At 36.7% G+C, this 23,335-nt stretch overlaps 1 protein-coding gene and 1 pseudogene across 3 annotated transcripts in view; both read left to right on the top strand.

The window, feature by feature from the left end:
- Positions 1–23,335, top strand: part of HSPBAP1 (HSPB1 associated protein 1) — a 71,818-nt gene that overhangs the window by 5,554 nt on the left and 42,929 nt on the right. For all 3 annotated transcript variants that reach the window (XM_032335134.1, XM_032335115.1, XM_032335125.1), the window contains 2 exons: positions 8,659–8,844; positions 18,863–19,044. In XM_032335134.1, coding sequence (XP_032191025.1) covers positions 8,659–8,844; positions 18,863–19,044 — 368 coding nt within the window. The remainder of the gene's footprint in view (positions 1–8,658; positions 8,845–18,862; positions 19,045–23,335) is intronic.
- On the top strand, positions 17,758–17,855 carry LOC116581654 (annotated as a pseudogene).

Below are 23,335 nucleotides of genomic sequence, written 5' to 3'. Positions count from 1 at the left end.
ATCTTTAAAAAAATAAAAAATAAAAAAAATAAAGTGGACCTAGGGGTACCTGGGTGGCTCTAATGGTTAAGTGCCTGCCTTTGGCTTAGGTCATGATCCCAGGGTCTGGGATTGAGCCCTTTGTAGGGGCTCTCTGCTCAGCAGAGAATCAACCTCTCCTTCTCTCTCTGCTCCTCCCTCTGCTTTCTTACTCCCTCTCTCTCTCAAATAAATAAAATCTTTTTAAAAAAGTACTTATTAAAAAAAAAGAAAAAAACAGGACCTTAAAAATACAAAATAAACCATGTTACTGCTATTACAGCTTAGAGTTCATTATATTTTATTATTTAATAAAGATGCTCTGTTTCCTTGGCACTGGGGTGGCTCAGTCAGTTGAGCATCTGGTTATTGATTTCGGCTCAGGTCCTGATTAGTAGTTAGAGCACAGAGAATTTTTAGGGCAATGAAAATACTCTGTATGATATAATGATGGACCTATGTCATTATATTTTGGTCCAAATCCGTAGAATGTACAACATTAATACTGAACTCTAAGATAAACAATGGACTTGGGTGAGTATGATGTGTCAATTTAGGTTTATCCTGGTTAAAAAAAAAAAAGTTTCATTCTGGTGAATGACATTGATAATGGGGGAGCCTTTGCATATGTGGGAAGGGGAAATCTTTACCTTCTCATTTTTGTTATAAACTTAGAACTACTCTAAAACTTAAAAAACCAAACCAACAGACACGAAACTACTTAATGTTAAGAATCAACTTAAATTCTGAGTGTGAGATGTTAGAGGATCACACATTGTTTGAAACTTGTCAGTGAAATTGAAAGTTGCAATTCTTTGAATCTGATTCTGCCTTTCAGACTGAGGTTATATTTCTTTATCTTGGGCTCTGGTTTTAATTGTAACCAGGTTTATGTCTTTGTGAAGAGAAGAAGTCACTCTTAGTGACTCTTCTTCTAGTCTTTCTCGAAATGAGTGTACATTATCATCAGCATGAAGAAGGCCAATAAGAAGTAACTTAGTAAGGGAGGACAGTTTTCTTGTAGGAATTTATCTCCTACTTTTAAGAGAAGGGGGGTGGGGTTATGGACATTGGGGAAGGTATGTGCTATGGTGAGTGCTGTGAAGTGTGTAAACCTGGCGATTCACCGACCTGTACCCCTGGGGATAAAAAGATATTATATGTTTATAAAAAATAAAAAATTTTAAAAAATTTTTAAAAAGAGAGAGAGAAGGAAGCTCCCTCCCTGCCCCAGCAACAACGTACTAACCACCCCTTGCAGCCGATGAGAAACCGCCACAACTTCCAGCTCTTGTTTTTTTCCAATGAATTTTGGTTTAAAACTTCCCAATTCCCTCCTAACATCAGTGTGCTTGTCCTGAATTGTAATTACCCTGCTACTCCCAAATAAGTGCATTTTGGTGGTAATATAACTGGTTGTTTTAATGTTGACATTCCTAAGGGAAAAAAATCTCATCCCAGAGTTGTAGGGACTTGAGTTTCGTAAAGAGCTGACATTTCTATATGACTGGATTTACTCCTCCTCAGTTGGAGACGCCATACTCTATATGTCATTTTTTTTCCCCATTAAAAAAAAAAAATGGCAAAAGGAGGCAGGGGAGTTTAAAGAAAAGCAAAAGCCTGTATAAACAATTTCCATGTTAGAGTGTGTATTTAATTCATGTATAGCTAAATACTTTGTATTTGATAAGGACATATAACAGAAAAACTATACTGTTGAATTTTTTTAACTGCAGTAAAAACCAAGTAATGTAAAATTTATCATCTTAACCATTTTTAAGAGTACTCAGTAGTTGGGACACCTGGGTGGCTCAGTGGGTTGGAACTCTGCCTTCGGCTCAGGTCATGGTCTCAGGTCATGGTCTCAGGTCATGGTCTCTGAAATGGAGCCCTGGTCGGGCTCTCTATGCAGCAGGGAGCCTACTTCCCCCCATCTCTCTGCCTGCCACTCGCCTACTTGTGATCTTCTCCCTGTCAAATAAATAAATAAAATCTTAAAAAAAAAAAAAAAAGCACTCAGTAGTGTTAAGTATATTCACATTGTTGTGAAACAGATTCTAGAACTTTTTCATCTTGCAAATCTGAAACTCTGTACTCAGTAAACAACACTTCTTTTCTCTCTCTCCTCATCTCCTGGTAACTGCCATCCTACTTCGTTTCTATGAATTCAACTATTTTAGATACGTTGTGCAAGTGGAATAATACAGTATATGTCTTTATGTGACTGCCTTTTTTCACTTAGCATAATGTCTTCAAGATTCATTCATGTTGTAGCATATGACAGGATTTCCTTCCTTTTTAAGGCTGAATGATATTCCATTGTATGATGTCAGTGGACATTTGGCTTGCTTCCATTTTTGGCTATTTTAAATGTGTGGCTATGAATATGAGTGTGCAAATATCTTTTTAAGACTGCTGTTGAATTTTTTTGATGAATGGTTAGATTAAATAGCCATTTTATTTTGAAATACAGAAAATTTTCCTAGTGGAATTCTGAAGAGCTAGGTGGAAACGTTTTGGTAGAAATTTTGAAGATACTTTGGAGCCTTAATTTTAAAGAACTTTAGTCTTTGAGACACTATTCTTTCTAGTATTTTTTTTGGTAAATATTTTATTTGACAGAGAGAGTGAGAGAGAGAGAGAGAACGAGAGGGGTGAGGGGGAGAGGGAGAAGGAGACTCCCTGCTAAGCAGGAAGCCCAATGCAGGGCTTGATCCCAGGACTGAGGGATCATGACCTGAACTGGAGGCAGACGACCAACCGACTGAACCCCCCAGACACCGCTATTCTTTCTAGTTTTCACTTGACTTGAAATATAGATTACTTTTCTTTACTTTAAGTTTAGGACCAGTATTTCTTTTGAACTAAGTACTATAAGTACTGTAAGTACTATTTATGAGTTCTGGTATAAATAGATTAAACCGAGGAGGAGAAGATAATTTTCTGGCTTGACTGGGCAAGGGTTAAAAATGTAAGAAGACGGGAAGAAGAGGATGTGAAGTGTCTAGCACGTAACTCTCCTGTTCCGAACCTGAACCTGCTTGGATGTTCACTATCGCTCAAGCGTTGGTATTGGAAAGATTATGTCATAACAGCCTCAACACTTCTGTTTATGGTTTCGTCAGTCACCATCTCCCAGACCTTCAAATTCAAAAGGTTTATGACTAATTATTGTTTTATTTAAGCATTATATTAACTTTCAGAGGAATTTTCTTGGTGGTTATTGATTTTTTTTTAAACAATGAGTATAAAATGAAAATTATCATTGGTGTAAGTTTTACCATTCAGTCTTCAGTATGAATATAGTCATTTTGTTAAGTAGGACTTGCATAGTTCCATCAGTGTTTTCCTGATATGGCCCAGATGTTCATTATTTTTAACCCTAATATCTATCATTCCAGAAGTTGTTTTTTTTTTTCCAGCTCTAACTGGCTTTATTTTTATTTTTTAAATTTCTTTATAAACATATAATGTATTATTAGCCCCAGGGGTACAGGTCTGTGAATCACCAGGTTTACACACTTCACAGCACTCACCATAGCACATACCTTTCCAATGTCCATAACCCCACCACCCACTCCCTCCCCCTCCCCACCACTGCCACCCTCAGTTTGTTTTGTGACATTAAGAGTCTCTTATGGTTTGTCCATTCCAGAATTTTTAAATTTCTTTTATGTGTATATAGAGTTGTTAAGATTGATGAAACCACCATAGGCTTACATGTATATATTTAGAAATAATTTAGCTTACCATGTGACCTGCTCTTCTGTCCCCTTCTAAAAACTTTTAAATAAGATTTTAATAAAATTATTGAAATTTAATTGAAATTTTATACTTATTAATATTTCTATTAAAATTATACCTGACATGCTAGATGAGTTATTTTCAGTTTCAGGGTCATTGTTGTATTCTATCAGTATTAGGAATGAATTATGGAAACTTAGTAAGTTTTCCTTATTATTATCTTGAATTCTAAATCTCAAATACAATTCCAAGCCAGGTATTAATTGACAGAAGGCATATTGCGAACAAATTCAGAGAAATTAGGTTTCAAATTATCTTGTAGCTTGCATTACTTAAAGAAAAAACTTGCCGAGAAAAAGGCAGTTTGCTTTTAATCATGTTTCACAATTTCCAAAGAATTAGTTGAAACCAAAGATGGTAATAAATTGTGTGAATAACATGCTACATTTAGAGAGAGAAAAGACTATTTTGCAACACCTAGATCACTAATCTTCTTTTTTTCAGCAGTTTCTAAGTCATTTCATTAGAAATTTTTCCTTGCTGCAAGTTTTGAACTAAATAAATACATTTATCCTTTAAAGGCTGTCAAGGTTGCTTCAGAATTTTTATAGCTCTTTGCAGACATTCTTGGCTTGGAGTGACTGAGTGCTTCCTTAGGCTATTTAATTAAAACAATGTAGATTGCATTCTTCTTTAAAGAAAGTTGTAACACTTAAATTTGTTAATTTAATCGCCCAGTTCATTGTTGAATAAGCTATCAGAAACTAAATTACTTTTATCTCATAACCAGCTGATTGTTTTATTTCACTGGTAGGTATGAGATTCTGTAAATATGCTAATTTCTTTTATGGTGAGCATCCTGCAGCTCTCTTCTGCATATACTTTATAGTACTTTTTATTCATTTAGCAAATGTTTGAGCATTTACTATATCCCAATCACTGGGCCAGGTGTTTTCTCAGCAAATTTTAGTTTTTAGGGTCTCTTATTAAATAATTTCTGGGATGTCTGGGATTTTTAAATCAGATCATTAAATACATTTTTAAAAGGCATCATGTTAGAGGAAAAAATATTTCTTTGAAGCTATTCGAAAAGTAGTGTCAAAACACTACTCATATGTTACTAATGAACATATATTTATTTATGGAAGGGTGGCAAAATATATTTTCCCCAAGTAGGAGAATTCTTTGGGGGAACATTCAAAGCCAGTTCTATTGGCTCTGATTAAAATAAGCAGAATAAATGAATCCCTACCCCAGAAGGACTAGGGCTTCTCTTATTCTCTGCCCTTTAAAATTCTAGAAACAAAGTTTTCAAAGCTTGGATATCTTACAACTATAGAACTGAAAGAGTGCCGCAGGGTCAGACCAGCCATGATTCATTCAGTGTAAGTCACAGATATTTTATAGAGATAATATAGTAGTCCTTGAAAACAATAGCCTCAGAATGCCAGGTGGTAAAGCAGTTATGAACTAGTACCAGTCTTGACTCTAAGAATTAATTTTCCATGTGAAGGTCTTTAGGAGGTAGAATTTTGCTGGTACTAGTTTAGTGGCACAAAGATGGACATTTTTGCATTCTTTCACCTGAGGTTTGTGATTTCCTGGGCCTTTTTTTTTTTTTTTTAAAGCACAATGTGGGGTTTGAACTCAATGACTCCAAGATCAAGGGTTAAATGCTCTACCCTCTGAGCCATCCAGGCATCCCCTGGGCCTTTCTTTGATCTTGGAAGGTGACTAGCCATTATCTCTGTTTTCCAGACAAATGTAGGAGAGAAGGCTAAGGGCAAAAAGGCTGACTGGGCAACTTCCAGATATATCTCTGGCCACTCTGTCTGCACAGGAGGCTAGGAATTCTAATTATCAGCCACACGCACTGTGCAGAGTTCTGTAAGTAAGAAGGAGAGAGTGGGTATGGGCTAGGGTTGGTAATTAGCAGTCTGTACTACAGGTATTATCCCACGACCCACTGCCCACAGAGGCACAAAGCAAAACATTCCTCTCTCCCTGACAGTGCACATGGACTTCTTATCCATGAATCGGCTCTCCATCTTTCCAAAACCAATTTCTCTTTTCAGATTATACTCTCCCCTGAATTTGCAGTGTTTGTGTAGGTCCCCCAGTTCGAATTCTCTGGAAGCAGGACGGTACAGTGGAAAGAGCGCTGCATTTAGAATCAGGGAACCTGACCTAGTAGTTGAGTTCATCACTTGTGTGTTGGACTTCAATATCTGAGCTTTCTATTGTTCCTTTGGATAATGGAAACAAAATGCCTTTTCTGCCTGTGTTTTGTAGGTTTCTTAGAGGATCAGATGAGCAGTTTTAATGTATACAAAAGTACAGGGCAAATAGTAAAGCAACATATGAGGAAATGTATTATTATGGTGATGATGTTGAAAACCAAACTCTTCATCTTCTCACCAGAATGAGCTGCTGCTCCTTACTTCTTTTTTAAATGTCAAGTCACAACATCTGGAAACCTCAGTCTCCTTTATGGCTGCGTATACCTCCCACCCCACGTCTTTGGTTGTAATAGTCTTTGATATTATTCTCTTAGTGTTTCTATATCTCTGTCATCTCTGTCCTCCTTACTGCCCCCACCTTGTTGCTCAGGGCCTTACTCTGACACTTCTTACTGGGCTAGTACAGTAGCTCTCTGAGTCAATTCTAGTTTCTACATCTCTACACATTTCTGCATAGCCCTCATTTTTATTGCTAATGGATATAATGTACCATGGGAAAAATTTACATAATATTTAGTAATAGTCAATAAATACTTTTCTACTTTTAGACATTAGGTTGTTTATATTTTCAGTTTTATATTATGGTAGTAGATATTTTATGTGTGTGTGTATACATATATAATATATATGAATATGCATATAGCTGGGGATTACTTTGTTAAAAACAAATTCCTATAATATGAGTTACTAGGTTAATGGGTGGTTGTTTGAGACTTCTGCTTCATTTTTACAGTTGTTTGCCAAAGGATAGTACTAATTTATGTGCCACAAACAACAGAGGATTATCATGAATGTATTGCAGCTTCTCACTGTCTAGCAAAACTTTAAAGATATATAATAAAAAAAAAACTCAGCTTGTCCATTTTTCATGTACACAGAGTCCGGGCACTCCAAATCTAGGAAGATTTGGTGGGTCGTGATCCAGGTAACCTTGTACTTCTATTTATAGGCGAGAATGGGTCAATACCCCTAATGTGAATTTATCAAACAAGTGGAAAGTAAGAATCTCAAGGAAAGTTTTGTTCCTGGTCCTGTTTCCCTTATAGGCTCTTCAGCACTTAAAAAGATGAGCTTGGGGCTTTGTTTACTTGGAGATACCCAAGGGTACCTTCTCTCTCCCTACCCGCACACAGCCCCCACACAGCCCCCAGCTCTTCTACTGCCTTTCCCCTCTGAGTGTCCCCCCTTGTCTGCTCACTTGGGAGCCCTGACTGTGTAGACAGTGACAGGCTGGCCTCACACGTCTTGCTTACTTTCATCAAGGGTTTATGGAATGATTCTGAGTGTTTGCCCTTGTTTGAGCAAAGGAGCTAAATTGACTTAAATTTTCATTTCTTTAAAAACAAGCCTTATGGGGCACCTGGGTGGCTCAGTGGGGTAAAGCCTCTGCTTTCAGCTCAGGTCATGATCCCAGGATTCTGGGATCGAGCACCACATCGGGTTCTCTGCTCAGCGGGGAGCCTGTTTCCCTACCTCTCTCTCTGCCTGCCCCTCTGCCTACTTGTGATCTCTGTCTTTCAAATAAATTAAAAACAAACAAACAAACAAACAAAAAACAAGCGTTACATTCAGACAAGTACAAATTACTCAGGTTCCTTGATGGCACCCTCCCCATCCCTCTTCCTTTTATCAAAAAGTTTAGAAGAAAGTTGGATGATGGGAGAATTTGGATTATTTATGAACTTTTATTTTTTTGAATTAAGTGTAATCATAAAACAGATAATGAATTAGAAGGTTTAGCTGACTATTCTAGAGAATCAAATCTAGAGAATCATGAATATTTGCTGATGATATTCATATATATCTGGATTCAGAGTATGAAGCATTTTTTGACTTTCCCAAAAAACTTTCATGTTAAGATGTCTTTAAGGAGAAACTTACCTGTTCTTTTATTTAGCACGTACTTATCATTACCATCCTATCCAGGATTTACAGTCTATGATTCTGTGAAATTTATTGAAATAATCAGTCAATCACAGTTTTTGTATATATCCCATATCTCTTATACTGTTTGTAATGCAATTGAAGTCAAGGATTAACACTGATACCCACCCTAGTACATCTTTTACCTTTTAAAATCTTGAAATGAAAATAATCCCCCCTTTACCCCTTTGACTGATGTATGAATTCAGTAGTCTTCTTGGGTAAACACATGATATGGCAAGTGGAATTATTCCTGACTCCGGCAACTCTAGTTCTAGAGGAGTTCCCATCAGTATTTCATATATAACCCTCTATTTAGGAAATATAATTTTCAAAAAATTGTGTGTTTTAATATTTAAATATAGTTGGAACGCTTTTTTTTTTTTTTAAAGATTTTATTTATTTGACAGACAGAGATCTCAAGTAGGCCGAGAGGCAGGCAGAGAGAGGGGGAAGCAGGCTCCCTGCTGAGCAGAGAGCCCGATGTGGGGCTCGATTCCAGGACCCTGAGATCATGACCCGAGCCGAAGGCAGAGGCTTTAACCCACTGAGCCACCCAGGCGCCCCGGAACGCTTTTTTTAAAAGAATTTTTTGACGTTGATAGTAGTAAATGAAGTGTAAAAGGTAGTATCATTGCATAGAAAGATTTATTGTAATAGAAATGATATTGGCTATTCTTCTTTCATGTTATATGAAATAACTTTATAGTTCTCTCTCTCTCTCTCTCCCTAGGTGAACGTGTCAAACCTTTTACGCCAGAGAAAGCAAAAGAAATTCTAATGTCTTTACAACAACCTGCAGTCTTCTGTAACATGGCTTTCGATTGGCCAGCCCAACACTGGACTGCTAAACACCTTTCTGAAGTCCTTCCTGGCAAGCAGATACGATTCAGGATGGGAATGAAAAGAACAGATACAGGTTAGGACTACAAGTAATTATCATAATGTGTCTTCAGTAGCATTCCCATGTTCTTAGCAGTAGTTTCTTTAACTCTAGAGAACCCTTTGTTTCTAATACTGTTTTTGACCATTTGCAGATGGGAAAGTTTTATTGGAAGTTTTAGAAGGACAGTCTGTGTTAAGATTCTTTTTCAGACTAAACCTATAGTTGATAACCTTCTATAGTTGTTGGTAACCTTTAAGTTGTATTTGTTCAGGTATCATGGTTCACTGAATGTGGTAGATACTTAATATTTGTGAGTGTGTTATTATCTATGTTCCCCTGGGACTGAGAAAGATGATCACTAAGTTTATGGTCCCTTCTACTTTTGACTCATGTAGAATGTGTCCTTTTGTTTGTGGCTTGAGGCACTATATTTATAGTGTTTACTCTTGGTTGTAATTTTATCTCTCTCATCTATCAGCTGCCTGACCTCTGTGGTACTGCATAAATATCAAAATGTGTAAAGCTCTTTCTTATCCTCTTAAGCAGTTAGATTTTGCCAGCCTCTTCTTCTTCCCTGGAGACTTGTAACATTTTGATATTTTGCCTTGTAGTCAGATAATGTAGTTACTGTTAACTCTAAATATAATTAATTTAAAAGAAAGAAACAGTGCTGTTTTGATCTGAGGGGGTCTATAACCATTGTCTAGCTTTAGAATGTGTTTAACTTCTATTTTGTAATTTGGTGTCTAGAGTTTGGTAGTCTAGAATTTCATAATGTTTGAAGCATTGCTGTGAAGTGGCTCTATGAGTATCTATTAATAACTCAGAAGGAACTAGAAAATTACCCCATTTCCCTACTAGGTTCTCTAAACTTTTTCTCATGTTGACCTTCTTGTACATTTTTCAGGAGTTACGTGGTTTTTGGTGTCTAGAACCCCCTTATACTCACGGCAGGTAGAGGAGGCTTAATACCTAGCACTCTTTAGCATCTCATTCTAATCACAGACCAAAATGTTTACTGTACCTTAAAATTAAGTGCTAGATGAGCAAAAGGCACGTAAAAGTTTAGCTTGTGCTTTTTCTTTCTTAGTTTTAGTCAAAAAAATCTCCCATCCTCTGAGGTTATTAGACAATTTGGAGTTAAAGAGGAACTGTAATTTTTTTCACATACCTGGTTAGACTCCAAATACAACACGACCCCTAATTGCTAACAGTTACTGAGAGCTTTTGTGTTAGGCACTCTTCTGAGTGCTTTATACATATTAATTCTCTTAATCTTCTTCAAACCCTCTTTGAATGATACTATTATAAGCCTATTTTGTAGATGAGGCGCAGTGATTTGACACATTCAAGCTAATACTTAAGCATTAAAGATAAAGTGAAAGGTCTCTGCAGTTGTGAGCAACAGCTCTGTTTTTACTAAGTTTTAAAAAAAATTTAGATACAATTCACATAACATTAAATTTATCATTTTAAAGTATACAGTTCAGTGGTTTTAACTTATGCACGATGTTGTTCAACCATCATTACTGTCTAATTCCAGACATTTTTATCATTTCCTAAAGAAGCCGAGTACTCTTTAAGCAGTCAGGTCACTTCCCATTCTACTTTACCCCAGTCCCTGGCAACCACTAGTCTGCTGTTTTTATGGATTTGCCTATTTGGGACATTTCAGTAAATAAATGGTATCATTTATATATCATATCGTTATATATCATTTATTCATTAAATAGATGGTATCAATAAGTAAATGGAATAATTCAATACATAGCCTTTTGTGTCTAGCTTCTTTCTGGTAGCATGTTTTCAAGATTCATCGAGGTTGTGGCATATGTCTACATTTCATTTCTTTTTCTTTCTTTTTCTTTTTTTTCTGAATAGATTCCGTTATACATATATACCACATTTTGTTTATCCGTGTATCCGTTGATGGACATTTGGGTTGTTTCCACTTCTTAGCTATTATGAATAATGCTACTATGAACATTTATGTGCAAGTTTTTATGTGGGTATATGTTTTCATTGCTTTTGAGTCTATACCTAGAAAGGGAATTGCTGAGTCATATGGTAACTCTGTGTTTAACATTTTGAGGAGCTGCCAAAACATTTTCCAAAGCAGCTGAACCATTTTATGTTCCTATCCCACTGTATGAGGGTTTTAATTTCTCTACATCTTTGTCAATATTTACCCTATTTTTTATTCCAGCCGTCCTGGTGGAGTGTGAAGTGTTATCTCATTATGGTTTTTATATGCATTTCCCTAATGACTAATAATGTTGAGTATCTTTTCATGCATTGATTGACCATTTGGATCTTTTTTTGAAAAAGGTCTATTCAACTCCTTTGCCCATTTTCTAAGATTTTATTTATTTATTTTTGTGAGAAAGAGAGAGAGAGCAGAGAGAGCACAAGCACATAAGTGGAGGGGGAGAAGGAGAGAGAAAAGCAGACTCCCTGCTGAGCAGGGAGCCCCATACCAGATATGATCCCAGAGGCTTAACCCACTGAGCCACCCAGGTGCCCTGCCCGTTTTCTAATTGAGGTGTTTTTTGGTTTGTGGAGGAGGGTAGGTTTGGTCTTGCTGTTGTGGAGTGTTTTGGGTTTTTTGTTGTTGTTGTTGCTGTTATTTTTTTATTATGTTTTGTTAGTCACCATACAATACATCATTAGTTTTTGATGTAGTGTTCTAAGAGTCATTGTTATGTAGTTTAAAAGAGATCTTTACAGGTCTTTCTCTACTAATGATGTCCCTATAAACCCATCAGAAGTTGAAAATATCTCAAACTAAAACTGCATTTAATACACCTAACTGGACACATGGGTGGCTTAGTTGGTTAAACGTCTGCCTTGGGCTCAGGTCATGATTACAGCATCCTGGGATGGAGCCCCACGTTGGGCTCCCTGCTCAGCAGGGAGTCTCCTTCTCCCTCTGCCCCCCTCCCACCCCCGCTCAAGCTCTCTCTCTCTAATAAATAAATAAAATCTAAAATAAAAGGATACATCTAGTTTACCAAACATTATAGCTTGGCCAGCCTACCTTACATGTGCTCCGAACACTTACCAGCTTACAGTTGAGCAAAATCATCTAACACAAAGCCTTTTTTTATGATAAAGTATTGGATGACTCACGTAATTTATTGAATATGGTAGTAAAAGTGAAAAGCAGAATGATGATATGGGTACAGAATTGTTGTAGGTTTATCTGTTGTTTATCCTTCTAATGGTCTGGCTGGGAGCTAGCTGTTGCTTGTTGCCACAGTCCAGCGTCATCAGAGAGTATCAGTATATATCACTAGCCAGGGAAATGGTCAAAATTCAAAATCTGAAGAATGGTTCCTACGGCATATGTATCCCTTTCACTCCATCATAAAGTCGAGAAAGTGTTATGTTGAACCACTGTAAGTAGGAGACTGTATATATTCTGGATATTAGATGCTTATTAGACTTAGGACTTTTAAATATTTTCTTCTATTTTGTGGGTGTCTTAATTGTTCTTTTTAAATTTATTTCTTTCAGTATAAATGCAGTACTTCCACAAGCAGTAGAGGGTGGTTGTATAAGAGTACTAACTCCTGAATCAGCTTGCCTGGGTTCATATTTTGGCTTATCATGTGACTTTGGGCAAGTTACTTTACTTCTCTGTATCTTAGAAATGTTTTCAAGATTAAGTGTGTTTGTATGCATAAAACATGTAGGACAGTGCCTAGCACATTGTAAATGCTTAACAAATATTATTTAGAAATAGCAATAATTAAGAAATAAAAGTATGACTTCCTCATTGTAGAGAACATTAAAAAAATGGGAAGATCCAAATAAATTTAAAAACACTTTCTCCTATTACCAAGAGAAGACCACCAGTTACACAGGCTTTTTTGTATTTTAAAAATACACTAGTTACACAGGCTTTTTGTATTTAAAAAATAAAGTTATATTAATTTTCACAGCCTGCTTTTTTATTCCCTTCACATGTCCTGAGCAGTTTCTCTTCATGTTAAATGTGATTTTTAAATGGCTAATACTCTGTTGTATGCTAGTATCATAATGAATTTGAATTTTTTCCTGTTTTGATTATTTAGATTGCTTAGAAACTTCAAATTTATAAGTAAGTCTGTAGTAAGCATCATTGAAAACAAATCTTGTTCAGGTTTCTGATTATTTCCCAGGGATAGATTCCTAGAAGAAGAATGACTGGGTCAAAGGGTATGAATGTTATCACGAGTAGCAGCACTATGCATGAACCTTCTTACCCAGAAACCTCTGAGGCATCTGATTGCCCCTCCAAGTAGTGTCTGGTGACCCTGTGACTTAACCCTAAGTATGTAGCACATCCACCTGCTTCTCTCATGCCACATGGCCATCCTTTAGGCAGGGTTGCCCTGCTCTCTCTCACCAACATAGCTGCAGTAGTCTCATCCCTGGTCCCTCTGCCCCCCTTCCAGCCCATTTTTCGTATTGAAACCAGAGACAGTTTTTTAAAAAAACAAGTCTCATCCTGTTTTTCTGCTTAAAACCCTTAGGTGGCTTAACCCTTATGCTAAAGGCCAAAATTTTTGTGTGGTGTAGAAGTCTCTCTTTGCTTCATCAGCTTAATCCCTCTGCCTGAACTCGGTCCAAACAAGCATTATTTTTTTCAGCTTTTATATTTCCAGAAGTTTGCTTCTCCTTTGTTCAAGGCCTTTGCATATAGAGTCCAGCCATTCTTTTCTCCTTTCCCTTTTCCCCTTACTGCAGCTTTCCCTAGTTAACTCCTCTTCCTCCTTCAGAGCTTGGCTCAAATGTCATTTCCTGGAAGTCTCTCCCGATCACACAGCACCTCTGCCTCCCAAATCAGGGGCAGCCACTCAGTTGTTTCCCAGCACCTTGTATTTCCCAGGAGCACTTAGCTTAGAATCACATGGTTAGTCTGTAAGTAATTAACTCTTTTAAGTCTCTCCTCCCCCCAAGAAGGCCACCTTCGTGAGGGTCAAGGTCAGCCCTCACCATGGGCTGAGCACCAGATGGACACTCAGGTATTTGTGAAATAAAAGAATGAAAGGCCTTTGGTGCATATGGCAAAGTGCTTCGCAGAAATGTGGTTTATATGTACTCCCCTGTCAAAACATGTGAGGGTGCCTGTTCTGCCACTTCTTTCCCCAAACTGAGATTCATCCTTTGGGGGGGAAAAAAAAAGGACTGGTATCTATATATAGTCCATTCTCATTAACATTTTATTTTTATTTTGTTTACTTAAAAATCCTTTCTATTCTAATATTTTCTCCTAATAGCTTGATTTCCCCTTTACATTTACTCTTTATCCTTTACATGTTTATTTTGTTGTATGGTATTCACTGACTTTTTTAGGTTAAGTTGGAAATAACAATACCTTTTATTTCAGTTCCATATACTGAATAATTCTTTTTTTTTCCCCTACTGAGTTTGAAATCGTCTTTATTATATTACTGTATTCTTACGGATTCCAACATCTGTTTTTCGAGCATGTATTGAGCTATCAGTTTGGAAGCCAGTAAAACGTTATTTAAACACTATTTTAGCAACTGATACATATTTTAATATTTGAAAGAAAGACTCATCCTCCCTAATTACCCTTCTTTCTCAGTATTTTCTTGAATGTTACTGAATTTTATTCCTCTAAATGAATTTTAGAGTTAAATAATGTACTCATATTAAACAAATCCTGTTGGGATTTTAAGTGAAAATTCAATAAGTGCTGTAAGTTAATTCAGAAAGAATTTACCTTGTGATAATACTGTTACCTGCCTATGCTAGAACATGTCATTATCACCTAGAAAGTCCATTTCATCTCTCAATGAAAATATTTGGGGTTTTCATATTTCAGATTTCTTAAAATATTAATTATAAATATAAACTTTTTATAGCTGGTATAAAGGAAAATATTTTTACCTATTATATTTTTCTAACTAGTTGTGATGACTAGATTTTTAAAAGCCATTTTTTGTATGTTTATTTTTTTATCCCACTATTTATTAGTATATGTAATTTTTTAGTTTATTCTTGTGGGTTTTCTAGGAAGACAGGCATCTGATCTTAAAATTAGTTATAACCTTGTTTCCTTCCTATTGAATGTATTTCTTATTTTTGTTTTATATCTTGGCTTGATTTTTTCTAGAATGCTTGAGATAATAGTATTAGTAATTATACTGTTTGAGTTATATGTATCTCTTAGTTTCTTTTTAGAAGCAGATAACCACATCTCACAGCTCTTTGAGATGATTCTGGATCAAATTCATTTGGATCATATGGGCCCAGTGACATGGCAGTAATTTGGGAAAAATAGTGGTAGACATAACCCAAAGCATTTGTAGATGGGGGTGCAAGGATGGTCAAAAGTACACCTCCCTTCCATGCAGTGTTTCTTGCTTGTAAAATGATGAAGTCTAGGGTTACCTGGGTGGCTCAGTGGGTTTAGCGGCTGCCTTTGGTTCAGGTCATGTTCCCCGGGTCCTGGGATAGAGTCCCACATCGGGCTCCCTGCTCAGCAGAGAGCCTGCTTCTCCCTCTGCCTGCTGCTCCCCTTGCTTGTACTCTCTCTCTGTCAAATAAATAAATAAAATCTTTAAAAAATTAAAATAAAATAAAATGATGAAGTCTAACAAAATGGAGAAATATTTGTTTCCCTACTCTGGAAAACCCATTTTAGGACTCCCTTTTATGAGAGTTAGAAGCAAACTCAACTTATATATTACTTCCAAATCCTGAGCTCGGTTGAGCTTCTTCTTACCTAACACTTTGACAGTAAGTGGGATAAAAATTGTAGCTGCCTAGGCTACTTCAATGTTAAATGAAAGAACAATAATAATAAAGTTAGAAAGGAATAATTGCATTGCAAGAAATAAACTAAGAACAACTGTACTACCCAGAAAGAAATTGTCATGATAACAGAATGAAAACAGTACCTTTGGTGCTGCTACTTCCAGGAAGGAAAAATTTAAGATTCTATTTTGAAATCACTATGTAAATGTAAAGAAGTCTGTCATTTCCATTCATTCCATTCATTGTAATTTTCTCCTGACAGTTAAAGTTCTCACATGTAATTTTTGCCCTTTTAGATTTTCATTTTTTTAAAGTACAGAACTTGCTGTGACAGAATACAAAGTCTCCTGATAAGGCTGCAATGCAGACATGCCTGTGAAAACTGGCCTACTACTGTACCCCCCAGGGACAAATGTCTCAAGTAATGGCTTTGGTATTCAGTTCGATCAGTTGGATTGAATTTTATGAAGAGAAAACTCTTAAGACAGTGTAATGACTTCAGGCTTCCATTGGAGTTTACTGAAATGACTATGAAATGACTCCTGTTTCCCAGAACCATGCAGCTTTCTTGCCACATGGGTTTTTGTTTGTTAAAAAAAAAAAAAACAAAAAACTGTGTATTCCTATATTGTTGGGGTAAATTCTTTTTTTTTTTTCCCCCTAAGATTTTATTTATTTGAGAGAGGGTCCAAGTGGAGGGGAGAGGCAAAGGCAGAGGGAGAAGCAGGCTGCCTGTTGAGCAGGGAGCCCAACGCAGGGCTTGATCCTTGGGTCCCAGGATCATGACCTGAGCCGAAGGCAGACATTGAACCAACTGAACCACCCAGGTGCCCCTGTTGGTGGGGTAAATTCTTAACGATGATGTTGATAATATTAAGAATATATATATATGGGTTACTGAGTGGCAGGCACTGTTCTGAGTGCTTCTCAAAAATTGTCAAATTTAAATTGTTTTTAAATATTGCAGATTTTTATCTTTTAGATAAATGTACTCTTATAAAATCTTCCTTCTTCTCAAAGTCAGATGACAAGTTGATGAAGTAGATGAGTTAGGATGACTCTCTGGCATACACCCTCCCCTCTGTTACTTCTCTGCCATTTTGAGTTACAGGAAAAAGAGAGGAGTGGGGGGAAAGATGGTCAAGATAATCCTAGGCAGTTCAGGCAGAAATGGAGGGAAAAGATAGAAGCTGTTGAAAGAAGAGTTTGAATACCTTTCTCCTCTTGCTACTAACTCAACTAACTTTTAAAGTTAATGTAAGGATTAGAATTAGTGCCTAATTGTTATTGAGCATCTGCTGTGTATCAGGTATTGTGCTAACTGATTTACATGCAGAACATCTATATCTCTTAAAAGGATTTCATGCTGATCATAATCAGAATTCTTGAATATTAACCTCCCAGTGAGTGTGCATTGAAAATATTCTGCTTTTTACCAAAAAAAAAAAAATTGATTTTATCACTATTGGAAGAATAATTCTTATATAAATGAGTCATACCCATAGTAACGAACCATTCTGGATAGACAGTAGTCTTCTCTCTAAGCTTTCCTGATCAACCCTCTTCTTTGGGTCTTTGCCTTTCCTATGTGTCTGTGGCACAAAATTTTGCATTTAATTAAGTAATGCCTCAAATTTCCCATTATCCTAGCTATAGCTTTATCTTTGTCTAAATATGTTCTCAATCCTAGAGTTTTACATCTCTCTTTTATGTTCCTACAAGCCTGAGCACAGTGCTAGTTACCAGTTAAGTACTTTATAAACAATTCTGAAATAAATGAGTTAATGAATAAATGAACAGACTTTAGGGGCGCCTGGGTGGCTCAGTCATTATGTGTCTGCCTTCGGCTCAGGTCGTGGTCCCTGGACCCTGGGATCGAGCCCTGCCTGCATCATGGTCCTTGCTCAGCAGGAAGCCTGCTTCTCCCTCTCCCACTCCCCTTGGTTGTGTTCCCTCTCTCTCTGTCTCTCTCTCTCTCTCTCTGTCAAATAAATAAGTAAATAAAATCTTTTAAAAAAATGAACAGACTTTAAGTTGCCATTGGCCACTTAATGATTCTGAGGAGCTTTTATGGTATGTGTGCAATATAAAGTCACAAAATTTTCAAAAGAGGTCTTTGCTTTTTTTCCTTCTTAATCTGAAGAAGTAGCTCTCAAAATTTTTATCTCAGGATCCTTTTGCACTTAAAAATTATTGAGTTCCCAGTACAAAGAAGACTAGCATGGCCCCTGCACAGGGATGACATACAACTTTATGCAGCTTTCCATATTTTCTGTAGTATTTGGAAATGCAATAAATGCTATACCTTTAAAAAAAATTATTGAGTTTCCCAATGAGCTTTTGTCAGTGTGGAGTCTATCTAGTGGTGCTTACCATATTGTAAATTAAAACTGATGGGGCGCCTGGGTGGCTCAGTGGGTTAATGCCTCTGCCTTCAGCTCAGGTCATGATCTCAGGGTCCTGGGATCGAGCCCCGCATTGGGTTCTCTGCTCAGTGGGGATCCTGCTTCCTCCTCTCTCTCTGCCTGCCTCTCTGCCTACTTGGATCTCAGTCTGTCAAATAAATAAATAAAATCTTTAAAAAAAAAAACAAACTGAGACATCATTAAAATACAAGTACACAAATACATATTCTACTAGCAGTCACAGCAGTGACATCAACTAATGTCATGTAGCTTCTGGTAAACTCCACTGTACACTCATAGGAGAATGAGAATGAAAAACATGAAAGTATGATTGTGAAAACAGTTTAGATCTCACAGACCTCTGAAAATGTCTTGGAAAATTAATTATCTAAAGTATACCACTGGGGCACCTGGGTGGCTCAGACAATTAAGCATCTGCCTTCAGCTCGGGTCATGATCTCAGGGTCCTGGGATGGAGTCCCATGTCTTGCTCTGTTCAGCGGAGAGTCTGCTTCCCCCTCTCCCTCTGTCCCTCTCCATACTTGTTCTCTCTGTCTCTGTCTCTCTCTGTCAAATGAATAAATAAAATCTTTTTAAAAAGTTAAATATACTGCTGAATTACTGAATCAGGATATTCTAAGGGTACTGTTTAATTGTCAAGTTAAAACCTTGTTTTTTACCTTTATGTTAAATCATTTTGTATTGTGAGTGTTGTAGACGGTTCTAATTATATAGCAAGCACAAAATTTATTTTTAATTTATGTTAAATGATAGTGAACATCTTTTTGGTTGAAATTATCTTCATTTAAAAAAAACAATAGTATTTGGAAATTGTGTTCAGTGTACATTTAAAATTGGGTTCTTCTCCATTGCAGTTCCACAGTTTGAAACGACATGTAATTATGTGGAAGCTACACTTGAAGAGTTCCTGACCTGGAACTGTGGCCAGCCTACTATGTTTGGACCATTTAGAGATTATGATCATTCCAAATTCTGGGCTTATGCCGACTACAAATATTTTGTCAGCCTATTTGATGACAAGGCAGATATTTTCCAGGTAAGTCCATGCATTCCTTTTAATCATGGTAGTAATTTTTCTTGAGAAAAGATCACAAATAAGAACTTCTCTGGTACCTTATTCTTTCACTGTCGTCTTCTCTCAAAAGTAGTCACTGTGAGTCTTAAGTGTTTTATCCATTCAAGCTAAAAGATTTGCCCAGGTGAAGTGTAATGTTTGGCTCACACGGATGAGCAGCTTTGTCACTGTTTACCTACTCACAAACTTCTTCCACACTCCCTTGTTCACCTTTAAACAGTGCCCGGCTTGTTGTATATGAATATGGAAGCGTAGATTATGTATAGAACTTTATTTCCTCCTGACCTACATATATGTTTTTATTCTGTTAGTGAGGCAGATGGAAGTACAGCACTGATTATTACTTGAAGAAGCATTGGCGAAATCCTGGAAGCATTCCAGACTGCTGCTGCCATCCCTTCGTGCTCTGAGGGGTTAGTACAGGTTAATGGCCCGAGGCAGAGAGTGCTGGGCTCCTGGTGTTTGATTGCAGAAGTCCTGCAGAAGTGTGGGAGTGCTTGCAGAAGTAAGAATGTGGAAACTCTTTGTCATGTGTTGACACAACTGACAGCAGAGTTTGCACACCACCATATCCTTTTTAAAATATTTTCTACCCCAAACTGCCAGCTTATTTTGTGGGGTGATTTCGCAAACTCCCTGTTCTGGTTTCTGTGTGTGTCTTGGGCATGAGGCAGGAATGGGAGTAGTTCCAGGAAGCTGTTTGGATGACTCTGCCTTACCCACAATCAGGTCAGGGCTCCAGAGTCCTTTATCCTGCCCCTGATCCTTTGTCCAGAGAAGTATTCCGCCATCACTGCAGGCCATTGTGCTGTCAGAACCGAGCCCCCTGGACTGCTCTCCTCCTGCTCGTCACCATCACCCCCTTGCTGGACTTCCCTCTCACATAGGCTGCCAGTCCAAAAAACTTGTTTTTAAGTTTGTATTTAAATTCCAGTTTGTTAACATGCATTGTAATGTTTCAGGTGTACAACATAGTGATTCCGCATCCCATAGATCACCCCCTGCCCAGCACTCCTTAATCCACATCACCCATTTCCTTTTCCATTCAGCCTGTGTTTTTCTGTTTTCACTTCAAGTCAAGGTGTAGATGCTGAGGTTACGTAGTTATATAATACAGTGATCAATAATTTGTAGCTTTAAAAATTTTTTTAAATGCTTACTTAAATTTTGCTTTTTATTTAAAAAAAGAGGAAAAATGTATCACTTGTCTCAGAATTGTTAGTTGAATATATATTCTTCTTATAACTATGAAAGAATGCATCAGTTTTGAAAACATTCTGTAGATGCTTTCTGAATCCAAAGTCTATACCAAACCTATTTATTCATTTTTAAATGATACTTTTGAGATAATTTTTTTTCTTATAACATTATCTGTGACCACTTTATGAGTCTTTAACCCTGGAACTTGTAGATATCATAGTTAACTTTTAGAGTCTTTTATTATATTTCTTGTACTCTCACCTATCCTGTAGATTAGACTAGTACTTTTATATTCCATGTTTCAGGTAAAACATTGTGTAATAGTCATATTTATTGAGTACTTCTTATCCTTGGTATTTTTCTAAGTGCTTTACATTTATAATCATCAAGTAACCATATGATATAATAATTATCCCTGTTGTAAGAGAAAAGAGGCACAAAGAAGTAAACCTTTTCTGAAAATCTGCAGCTAAGAAAAGAGTGACCCAAGCAATCTGTCCTGTGAGCTTTATCTGCCGCACTGTATGCATACACAGGGTCTGAAGACATCCAGTTCTTTAGGGACCCCGCAGCGGGGTAAGGACTTCCATGTCAGCTGAGTCTGGGCTTGCTCTGCCTTGCTTGAATCTCCCATCTGACTCCCTGACTTTCAGTCACTTCATCTCAGCCCAGGCATGAAGCCCGTGGCAGGTATGTGTCCTGTCCAGTAAGTGCCTTTTGGTAGTGTGCCGGAATTCTAATTGAGCTCTTATACAACCTGGTGTTTTCATTTGAAATGAGTTTTCTGTCAGCTCACATTATGGTGATTAATCCACTGGATTAGAACAGGGAAATCTGCTATGAATAACAAAATTTATTATGATTATATCATTTTTTATCTCAGAGATTTCTGAGCACCAAGTCTTACATCACAGGTATCTAAGACGTTTTCCTTTCATCACCATAATTCATTCATTCACCTAGTCTTATTACTTTACTGTTTTAAGCTTTCTTCCATCTGGTATAAAATGGTGGGTAGTTAAACATTAAAACAGATGAATTTTTATTAATTCATTTATTTTTGTTTTGTTTTTGTTTTTCATTTCATTTTATTTTCTTTCCAGTGCTCCAAAATTCATTGTTTATACACCACACCCAGTGCTCCATGCAATACGTGCCCTCCACAATACCCACCACCAGGCTCAATAAAATCATTATTATGTGAACATAACATTTTAATGAAAATAACTATAATCACATTTTTTAAAAATTTGTTTTGAGAGGACTGGCATTGTTTTTACATTTTTGCAAGACTTGTTAATGTCTGCCTTCATAGAAGACAGCTATATTCTGCTTCCTTGTATAGTCTTAAAATTTGTTGGTTTGTTTGAAGTATATGAGGAATATGTTGCTCACACACATATGCAGCTGAAAAAAATAGGACTATTTTAGAAACTTTTTAAGATAATTGTGAATTTTTTTTAATACTCCACCAAACTTGGGATGCCTAAGTGGCTCAGTTGGTTAAGCAACTGCCTTTGGCTCAGGTCATGATCTTGGAGTCCAGTGATCAAGTCCTGCATCAGGGAGTCTGCTTCTTCCTCTGCCCCTCCCCCGCTCATGTTCTTGCTCTCTCATTCTCTCTCTTTCAAATAAATAAAATCTTTAAAAAAGAAATACTCCGCCAAACTTGACAAGAGGTAGTTACTTAAAGGTTTATTTGTTGCAATACAGAATCTGAATGCATAATCAATGAACTCTTTATACTTTTACAATAAAATCCATTGGTCCATCTTGCATAGAATGGCTCTTTTCTAATGCCTCTCATTGGCCATTTGGAAAATACTGGTTTGCTGAGTTATATAGATCTTCCAAATGTTGACACATTTCCATATACTTCATTTTTTAAAAAGTGACATTTGTTAATGTCACCTTTCTCATTAGGGAAGTATTTTAAGTATTAAGAAGCTTTCAGGTTCTTGTGTTTCTTGATACCAATATCCAAATTCATTTTCATTCTGTTCAAATATTTTCTAATTCCCCTTGTGATGTGTTGTTTGACTTATGGATTATTTAGAAGTATAATGTTTAGTTTCCAAATATTTGGGGATTTTCCAGCTATCTTCTGTTGTTAGTTTCTGTTAAATTAAATTAAATCCACTGTGGTCAGAGAACATATTTTATATGATTCCAGCCCTTTGAAATTTATTGTTTACTGTCCAGAATATAGTCATTCTTTTTCCCCCCAGAATATAGTCATTCTGATGAATGTTCCAGGTGTACTTGAAAGTAATACATATGCTTCTGTTGTTGTGTTTTTATTTATTTATTTATTTATTTATTTATTTTTTTAAAAAGATTTTATTTATTTATTTGACAGAGAGAAATCACAAGTAGATAGAGAAGCAGGCAGAGAGAGAGAGAGGGAAGCAGGCTCCCTGCCGAGCAGAGAGCCCGATGCAGGACTCGATCCCAGGACCCTGAGATCATGACCTGAGCCGAAGGCAGCGGCTTAACCCACTGAGCCACCCAGGCGCCCTGTTGTTGTGTTTTTAAAATGTCACTAAAGTCAATGGTTTAAGTCTCTTGCATTCCTACTAATTTTCTGTATGCTTGTTCTGCCCATCTTATAGAGAAAGGTATGGAAATTTCCCAATTATAATTGTATATATGTTTCTTTTTCAGCTTAGGTTGGTCAGTTTTTGTATCATGTATTTTGAAACTGTTATTAGGTTCATATACATTTAGGATTATTATGTCCTCTTCATCAATCAATCTTATATCATGATGAAATGATCCTCTTTCTCCTGGGTTTTTCCTTGTTCTGAAGTCTACTTTGTTTAGGTTGCCTTTGGTTAGTGTTAGCATGAAAAAGGAATACTTACTATATGATTCCATTTATATAAAATTGTAGACTTGTAAATAAATTTATAGTGACCAAAAGATATCAAGACAGAGAGGGGTTACTAAGGATCACAGGGAAACTTGGACATGATCAAAATGTTGCCATCTTGATTATAGTGATATTTTCTCCCATGTTCATATATGTAAAAAATTCGCCAAAATTGTACAC

This window comes from Mustela erminea, chromosome 1, assembly GCF_009829155.1.
Source record: "Mustela erminea isolate mMusErm1 chromosome 1, mMusErm1.Pri, whole genome shotgun sequence".
Taxonomy (NCBI): Eukaryota; Metazoa; Chordata; class Mammalia; order Carnivora; family Mustelidae; genus Mustela; species Mustela erminea.
The sequence above is the reverse complement of the archived record's forward strand: the minus strand, read 5'-3'. Positions and strand labels throughout refer to the sequence as shown.